The sequence below is a fragment of the Triticum dicoccoides genome, chromosome 3A (genome assembly GCF_002162155.2).
Source record: "Triticum dicoccoides isolate Atlit2015 ecotype Zavitan chromosome 3A, WEW_v2.0, whole genome shotgun sequence".
Lineage (NCBI taxonomy): Eukaryota > Viridiplantae > Streptophyta > Magnoliopsida > Poales > Poaceae > Triticum > Triticum dicoccoides.
In genome coordinates this window covers 588,208,239-588,217,365 of record NC_041384.1, presented here as the reverse complement: position 1 = coordinate 588,217,365, position 9,127 = coordinate 588,208,239, and the positions used below count along the sequence as shown (strand labels likewise).

Here is a 9,127-nt window from a genome sequence, read left to right as displayed (position 1 = left end):
CCTCATGCTCATCAGCGCCTCGGGCAACTCGTGTCGTCTGATCGAACAGACATGCCTTGCGTGATCACTTGACCTGACCATGCGACTCTGCGAGGTGAGGAGTGTTTCTCCGCCACCGGACGATACACGTCCCATGCGTCGTCGCTGATGCACTGCCCAGCTTGGCTGCCTAGTTGGAAGTATCCGCTCCATCCAACTCTAGCTTGCGTGTTCGCACTGACGTGTTACAGAATCTTCCCGGCACATTCCGTTGCACCAGGCAAGTATAGTACCAGTACTCGACGCAACCACGAGGCAACGAACGTGTCAGCGCGACCCGGTGAGATTCCGTCCACATCGACATCGGATACGCAGTTCTCTTCTGACCGGAGACGAGATTCAGATCGGTGGTTTTCCGGATCCATCTCCATAATAAGCACATGGAGCGATCAAACACGACAGTTTGTCCCAGCAGTACTACACGCAACGTGCTGCTGGTACGTCTGGCGACACCGGCAACGTGCAAGGCCTCGACGCGTCGCTGGCACGGGTTTGTGTGCACATTATTGCTTGTGTACGAGCACCATCATGGGTTGCGCCCGGTGATAAACACTTGTGTGTGTACCATCTGAACTCGAGCAACGACCCACAAGGACAGCGCAAAAGGCACAACACAACATACAGAATACACTTTCAACCCAACAGACGGATCACGGAGTGCCAAAATATATCTGAAATACGGATCTAAAAGGTTTTTCAGGGCGACCTAATAATATGGGCAGGCACCAGATGCCGGCGATTCTCGTCCCTCGCCATGACAAGTGGCAGAGGAACAAGGCCAAAATTAACATGACAAAGGCATTTACACAAACCGGGTACGAGGAACCCATATCTGTACCGATACAACTCGTACCTCCAGAGCAGCTGCCACCATGGTTTCGGTGGCCTATTGTACAGTTCATGACACTATTATCTTCTTCCATGTTTTCTGATGATATCTACTATTTGCGGATATTCAAGTTGAATGCAGTATCTGCAGATCAAATCAAGAGTAGTTTGAGCATCAAGGAATCGCCGTTAATCTGCACTGCTGCAGATGAGAGCCCAAAAAATGAAAAGAGTAGACATACAAGGGAGCGGCATACTTAGAAGAGCAACGTCAAGTAGAAAATAATCCACCCCGCCATGGAGAACACTGCAAAAATGTGCACCCAGAACAAGATCGCGGCTGATTCTTTCCCGCACCCTCTGAGGTTTGCAACAGCACCTGCAAACAGAAGGATCTTTATTATCAGATTCCATAGTGTGGTTTGCTAACATGCAGCACACTAACCCACTGTCTTGCAGATCTCAACTAACATGATGAACTCACACACACTGCCCCACTGTCTTGCAGATCTCAACTAACAACGCATTATTGGAGTATTTTAAGGTTTATTAAACATGAACACATGATAGTTGAGTGATAAGCAGCGAGCCTTATTTTCTCAACAAACAAAGCATTATTGGAGTTTTAAAGGTTTAAACATTATGGTAAGTGATAAGCAGTGGTCCCTTATTTTCTCATACCTGAGAGCACTGATGTGGGCATGGAATGCTGCAGTAGTAGGACAAACTTGAACATTTTGTCATCTTTGGGAATGAAACCAAGCTTATCAACTAGCATTACGATGCCAACCCCAGCAATTGGAACCAAGATCAACCGTGCAAAAATAATAGCAACGGTGGTCCGCACACCAAGTCTCTTACTCCCTTCACCAGGACCTGATGAATAAACCAGGGCTAGTGTTAAGATCTGGAGAAACGCATCTCCTCACATACAATGGCAATGGTTCGGGTGATGTCAGTATAATACAATTTCACAACAGTTTCAAAGGAAAATAGATTCTTACCATCAACAAGATTACCCCCCACAGCAAGCAAAATGCATGGAATCATAGCTTCCCTGAAAATGTGGCATATTTTAGACAATAGAAGTCATCATGTGTAATTTAAGTTCTGTAGTTTAATTGGTGCAAGGTCCGTGTATATTTGAAAAGAAATCCGAAAGCAGGATGCAAATACCCAAGAATGAGGCAGCTGTCTGTGAAGAAGAATAGAGGTGCATCATCCGTGAATATCAAACCCTTCAAGAATGGAACAACACCGATTCCAATTGCAAAGACCTGTTCCATAGTGTAAAATTAGATTCCAAGGCACAAAATACAGATATATTTTTCTGTAATAATTACTAATAGAATACACTCCCATCAATACATACAGAGGCAATAATTGGTGGCTGAAGAAGTTGCTTGTCTTTTAGGAATTTCACCACACATCTAACACAGCTTAATATCTGTAACAACAGAACACAATTATTCACATTGCAATATAACTGTATCAAATTGAATAAGAAAAGACCAAAGTGTATTAAACTACGAATCACTGCTAGTATTTTTTTTACCTTTGATCCTAGAGAAGTAGAGCCTTTTTGATTCCCCTCGAGAGCTAACAAAGGCTCATCCTCGGGTACAGTACTAGTGTGAGTGCCTGTTGGATATTTACCAAGTTCAGGCATCGCGTTTTCTTCAGATGCCAGAACCGGAAGCTTCTCCTCTTCACCATCAAAGGTCTCTCCAGGTGGTGGAGAAAGCATCTTGAACACATATGTGTAAACAATAATCGCACCAACCTGCATCAAGTGAAGAATTCATTCAGCACATGATCTCAGAACAGTTATTCATATTCCTGATATAAATGCTGAGCTTTTATCTTTATATCACAAAGTAGTCATCCTGACTTCTAAGTAAAACACTGAACACATGCACCTCCCGAAAAGAAAATGCACATACCCATTGACCGAATGAGATATACGCGTTTCCATCCTGGCTGCATTTTTCAGAGTCACCAAAAGGATTGGATGGGTCCCGACATAGTGCTGCAATGAGAACCAGAGGTATATTTCCAATGTTCCCTGCGTCAGAAAAAATAAACGGTCAGATGCGTATCAGATAGAAGAATCACAAATGAAATGCAACTTTTTCAAAAAGAGGAAAACAAACACCTATTCCAATGTGAATAACAGTAAACTTGAAGTACGGATAAGGAGGTCGGATGATAGACGCCACCACAAAGCCAATCAAGGAGCCAGACACGGCGCCTACAACAATATTTACTGGAATATACCACCTACAAAATACAAAAAAAGGAGAGAAAATGTCAAATAGGAAGAAAGCAATCACGGCAGAGTTACTGCCAACGGAAAAGGCTAAAACAGCGAAAAAAGGACTGTATGGACTCAAAGATAAAGTTCACACAATTCTAACGAGATGAATATTGACAGCAACAATACTCTAATTAAATGAATGCGCTGAAATAGTTTCTCTACTGATTTCCATATTCCAGTATATATATTACTAGAAAGAAGTACTGCCATTAAACTAGTCCAGGAAAGCTTGTTTCGATTCCATTCTAAACCTTAAAACTCAACTAGAACCAATTAACCCACCAACATGCGTTTCCTTCACTCTTCGATGGTACCCTTTTTTGCATTTATTTTGAGAAACGCGGAGTCGCATGAGCTAATTTGTCGTACTCGGAAGCTCATGACTAAAATTTGTCGCTAATTTGTCGTACTCGGAAGCTCATGACTAAAATTTGTCGCTAGTTTGTCGTACTCGGAAGCTCATGACTAAAATTTGTCGCTAATTTGTCGTACTCGGAAGCTCATGACTAAAATTTGTCGCTAATTTGTCGTACTTGGAAGCTCATGACTAAAATTTGTCGCTAATTTGTCGTACTCAGAAGCTCATGACTAAAATTTGTCAGGATATTCGATAATAGTAAATCACTGTGATAGTTTGACTTATAATCTAATAATAGTAAACAACATTACGGTCAGTAGCTCACACGACAAAACTGAGTTACTAAACTGCTGAACAAAGAAAGTAAGGAGCATCATCGAAATACAATCCTTACCACTGCACCAACTTCTCGAGCGTGATTGCGCTGCCCAGTTGGGAAAATATAAGGCAAGGAAGTAGAAGCGAGAACACAAGCTGCACCAAACAGTCAAAATATGTAAGCACTATGATGATGGAGTAGCTAACACCTTCCTAGTCTGTATAACACCACCCAGCTACCATTCTTCGAGGTCACAGGTGGGACTATATGTCTAGTAGCTATGCATTTATCACAAAAGAAAGGAGAGGACAGACAAGGAAAAGCTCACCCCGTTGAGAAGCTTGCGGCCGTTGGGCTGGAGGATGTTGACGTACTTGGTGGCCATGAGGAAGCCCATGAAGCAGACGGTGAAGACCTTGGCGATGGGCAGCACGGCGTACTTGAGCATGGAGAGCACCGACGTGTCCGTGGAGCCTCCCTGCGCCGCCGTCACCAGCGCCTCCATCAGCGACCTCCTCTCCATCATGGCCTCGCCCAGATTGACTTGAGCCGAGCCCTCCTTTTCCCCTTCCCTCGCAGTTGCAGCCCTCACGACTCAAGAGCAGGACCCACTCGATTCTTCTGCCATTAAAGAAGGGCTTACTTATATAGACGGCAAAATATAGAGGCGACAGCAGGAAAATCGCAGGACTGCTTTCGACGCCGGCCGCGCCAAAGATGGCCCAGCTGGCACAACGCCGTGCCGGACCAACCACCTTCCGGTTCGCGCAAAACCGCGCAGCACACGGCGGCTGATGCGTGGGGGGAAGGACCTCGAATCGAACCGAATCGTGGGGGGAAAACCAGATTCCAAACGGCTGGACGGCTGTGGATGACGGCACCGATTCCCGAGCGCGTGGGTGGCTGTCGCCGCCGAATTCGGCCCGCCGGGGGATCCGGTTCCGCTACTGTGGCGTGAGCATCCCCGCCGGCCCCGCCCGATTCGTCACGCCACGGCCAACCCGCCCAACGGAAAACCACTCCCCCCCGCCCAAAATACACCCCACACGAAAACCACTTGGGCTCAAAGCTCTGACGCAACTCCCGAGCTAAAAATCCCAAATCAGCACTGGAAACCGCGCGAATAGTCCAATGCGCGCGACCATGGTCCACGGCGGCGTCCGCCCGCAAGCAGATGGTCGAAACGAGGCGAAAATCAGCGGGAGAACTCACCAGGAAACCGGGGAGGCGATGCGCGCGCGGAGGGGAGGGAGGCGAGCCGCCGGCGGGAGGGGAATCCTGCGACCACCAAACCCCGTCTGCCGCAGGGTTGGAGCCGGATTAATAAGGCAGGCAGGGGCGGAGAGTGTGATTAAGGTGGGGTGGAATAGCGGGGCGCTGTTTGATTCGCAGCGGACTCTTGGGAGACTTGGGAGGGAGGGAGGGATGAATCTGGCCGCGGTCTCTCTTTCGCCGGGTGAGAGGAGAAACGACGAGACGGGACGAGTGTTGGGGGGTTGGGGCGTAGGTGGGGCCTTTTTTTCTCGCTTCGGACGGGCCGGTGGCGTATGCACGCGCCTGCTTTTTATATCCTCTTTTGGCTCGGCTGGGGTCCGTGGCGGAGGGGCTGCGGCTGCGGCAGCGGCAGCGAAGCCACAATCAATCGCGAGGAGCGACACACAGTCCGTACGCCGTCTATCCGGCTGCTCCACTTGGCGATGTTGCCACCGGTCACCGGGCCAGGTGGGCGCTCTCAATAATTGTCCATGGTTTTTTTTTTGTGTGTGTGTTATTTGTTTTTTTTCTTTTGCTCATGTGTGCTTGGGAATGTATCTCGGGATTTTTTTTTCTCCCTTCGAAATTCACCTCTTGCATCAGGTAAGAACTAAGAACACGTTGAGGTCCGAACACGTTGAACACGTTAAGGCTTCTAGTCGATCTTGGTGTCCTGGATCGGAAGGTCGAGATGCCAACTTGCTTTTAAGATGTTCTATTTATCATGCGGCGCCTTGACATTTGACTAGTCGGGTGCATGAAACAAAGCAAATTGGGAGCTTGGGACCAACAACATATGTTTGCTAGGGTGTGTCATTGGTTCCATACCCAAATTATATGTCTTACTCATTGTCCGTGTTATTCAACTCAGACTTGGAGATTTGTTGAGATGTAGGAGTCAAGGAAGATGTGGATTCTTGCACGAAGAGAGATGAAGTCATGAGGAAACGTTGTATAAAGATTGAGAAGAGGTTGGAAATAGGGAAGACTAGGAAACTAGATGACATATGTGATGAGGAATCTTATGTGACAGTTTTTCTTGGTGCTTTTATATCCTTTCTTGAAGTCCGTAGCTAAGGCGTCACGACAAAGGAAAAGTGGCCAAGAGTGGCGCTCCGCACAAATGTGATTTGGTGGCACTACTCACTTGGTCGTCGCGAACAGGGTGGACACTTGATAATGTATTAATGTGACGAGGAAAGTTATGTGACTGTTTTTCTCGGTTTAGATAGGTCAATGTTGCATGCATGCGCTTGCTTTTATATCCTCTCTTGAAGTCCGTGGCTGAGGGGTGACGACAAAGGAAAAATGGCAAAGAGCGGCACTCCGTACAACATGATATGGTGGCGCAACTACTCCACTTGGTCACGCTGGCAGGAAGGGATGAATCTGGTCGTAGCCTCCGGAGGAGAAACGACGAGGCGGGTCGCTTGGGGCGTATGTGGGACCCTTTTTCCCAGTTCAGACGGGCCGGTCGCGTATGCACGCGCTTACTTTTTATAATTTGGGGTCCGTGGCGGAGGGGCTGCGGCAGCAAAGGCACCATCGCATGGAGTGAAGGACACTCGGTACGCCGTTATCCGAAGGTGCGCCTATCCGGCTACTCCACTTGGCGATGTTGCCATAGGTCATCGTGCCAGGTGGACGCTCTCAATAGTTGTCCATGTTTTTTTGGTGTTATTTTTTTGCTTGTATTTTTCTTCTTATTCTTTTTTCGTTTTTCTTTTGCTCATGTGTGCTTGGGAATGTAATTTCTCTCGCACATATCTCGGGAATTTTTTCCCTTTAAAATTCACCTCTTGCGTCACGTAAGAACTAAGAACATATTGAGGACCAAAAACAAAACCCCCAAAACCCGATCCATACTGTATAGCCTCAACCTCTTACAATAAACGCACAAAGATTTATCAATTGCAAAACAAACAAAAACTTGAGAGAAACATCTCACGAGAAGTCCAACACATGTTCTCATTTGTGTCTAAAGGGGGATGCTGACAAGCACCAGATTGCAGCATTGCTTTGCACCATCACGACAAGCTCCAATTGCCCTGAGCACATGGAACTCAAGGATGATGATAATGCATAACCTTCGTTGTGAGGGTGAGGTGGAAGATGTATCCAAAGCAAGACGATATGTGTATGCTCTTGCTGGAGACCTAAAAGTGGACCTCATTGAAGGGAGGCCTGAGGTGACTGAGAGACGTAACCTATGAAACACGGTTATATCCATAAGGCTTCTAGTCGATCTTGGTGTCCTAGATCGGAAGGTCGAGATGCCAACTTGCTTTTAAAATGTTTTATCATGCAGCGCCTTGACATTTGACTAGTCAGGTGCATGAAACAAAGAAAATTGGGAGTTTGGGACCAACAACATGTGTTTGCTAGGGTGTGTCATTGGCTCCATACCCAAGTTATATGTCTTACTCGTTGTCCAAGCCACATTGTCACGCTCATGGTGCTAAGCCGCTAACATAATATGTTATTCAACTCAGACTTGGAGATTTGTTGAGATGTAGGAGTCAATGAAGATGTGGATGCTCGAAGAGATATGGCGTCATGAGAAAACATTGTACAAAGATTGAGAAGAGGTTGAAACAGGGAAGACTAAGAAACTAGATGACATATGTGATGAGGAAAGTTATGTGACAGTTTTTCTCGGTTCGGATAGGTTGATGGTGCATGCACGTGCTTGCTTTTATATCTTTTCTTGAAGTCCGTAGCTAAGGCGTCACAAAAAAGGAAAAGTGGCCAAGAGTGATGCTCCATACAAACGTGATTTGGTGGCGCAACTACTCACTTGGTCGTCACGAATGAGATGTACACTCGATAATGTATTAATGTGATGAGGAAAGTTATGTGACTGTTTTTCTCGGTTCAGATAGGCCAATGGTGCATGCATGCGCTTGGTTTTATATCCTTTCTTGAAGTCTGTAGCCGAGGGGTCACGATAAAGGAAAAATGGCAAAGAGCGGCACTCCGTACAACATGATCTGGTGGCGCAACTACTCCACCTGGTCACGCTGGGAGGGACGGATGAATCTGGTCATAGCCTCCGGGGGAGAAACAACGAGACGAGACGAGTCACTAGGGGCATATGTGGGACCTTTTTTCTCGGTTCGGACGGGCCGCTGGCGTATGCACACGCTTACTTTTTATATCTGATACGTCCATTTTGCATCATGCTTTTATATCAATATTTATTGCATTATGGGCTGTTATTACACATTATATCACAATACTTATGCCTATTCTCTCTCATTTTACAAGGTTTACATGAAGAGGGTGTAACACCCCGGATGTAACTTTCCCTATTTGTACTCCAACTCTTGCCGTTTTCGGCGTTAAGTTATATTTATTTCCTCGGGTTCGGGTTTTTGTCTCCGGGTGTTGTTGTCTTTGTCATGCATCTCATATCATGTCATCATGTGCATTGCATTTGCATACGTGTTCGTCTCATGCATTCGAGCATTTTCCCTGTTGTCCATTTTGCATTCCGGCGCTTCGTTCTCCTCCGGTGGCCATTTCTAACTTTCTTTCGTGTGTGGGGATTAAACATTTCCAGATTGGACCGAGACTTGCCAAGCGGCCTTGGTTTACTACCGGTAGACCGCCTGTCAAGTTTCGTACCATTTGGATTTCGTTTGATACTCCGACGGTTAACCGAGGGACCAAAAAGGCCTCGTGTGTGTTGCAGCCCAACACCCCTCCAATTTGGCCCAAACCCACCTAACTCGGCTCCATCATCTAGAGCGTTCGATCACGATCACGTGGACGAAAACCGCACCTCATTTGGACTCTCCTGACTCCTCCTATGCCTATATAAAGGTTCCTCTCGAAATATCCCGGATCCCCTCTCCCCGAAACCCTAATTCTCAGATCCGCGCCGGCCGGACACGTCCGCCCCGGCCGGACGCGTCCGCCGCCGCCCCCCTCGCCCAATCGCCACCTGCCACGTGGGCGTGCTCCCACATCGCCGCGCGGGCCCGCCGCAGCCCATCGTCGGCCCTCCCGA

The 9,127-nt window shown here is 47.1% G+C and overlaps 1 protein-coding gene across 3 annotated transcripts; it reads right to left on the bottom strand.

The window, feature by feature from the left end:
• Nucleotides 1-693: 693 nt before the first annotated feature.
• On the bottom strand, nt 694-5,377 carry LOC119269396 (protein PIN-LIKES 6-like). 3 transcript variants are annotated; one of them, XM_037551219.1, is made up of 12 exons: nt 5,074-5,377; nt 4,190-4,482; nt 3,937-4,016; nt 3,023-3,147; nt 2,811-2,932; nt 2,423-2,650; nt 2,240-2,314; nt 2,044-2,144; nt 1,872-1,924; nt 1,549-1,743; nt 1,110-1,246; nt 694-1,012 (listed from the first exon to the last, which is right to left on the bottom strand). In XM_037551219.1, the coding sequence occupies exons 2-11, from the start codon at nt 4,385-4,387 to the stop codon at nt 1,125-1,127; spliced, it is 1,299 nt and encodes a 432-aa protein (XP_037407116.1). In that variant the 5' UTR covers nt 4,388-4,482; nt 5,074-5,377; the 3' UTR covers nt 694-1,012; nt 1,110-1,124. The 3 variants fall into 3 exon arrangements, with proteins under 3 accessions (XP_037407116.1, XP_037407118.1, XP_037407117.1); XM_037551221.1 differs by having other exon boundaries at nt 1,125-1,246; XM_037551220.1 differs by having other exon boundaries at nt 4,190-4,479.
• Nucleotides 5,378-9,127: the final 3,750 nt, after the last annotated feature.

Coding starts and splice junctions, on each gene's coding strand:
- LOC119269396 (XM_037551219.1), bottom strand. CDS start 4,387: ATGATGGAGAGGAGGTCGCTGATGGAGGCGCTGGTGACGGCGGCGCAG. Junction 3,148..3,936: donor CTCGAGAAGTTGGTGCAGTG/GTAAGGATTGTA, acceptor TGTATTTTGTAG/GTGGTATATTCCAGTAAATA. Junction 2,145..2,239: donor AGCCACCAATTATTGCCTCT/GTATGTATTGAT, acceptor ACTATGGAACAG/GTCTTTGCAATTGGAATCGG.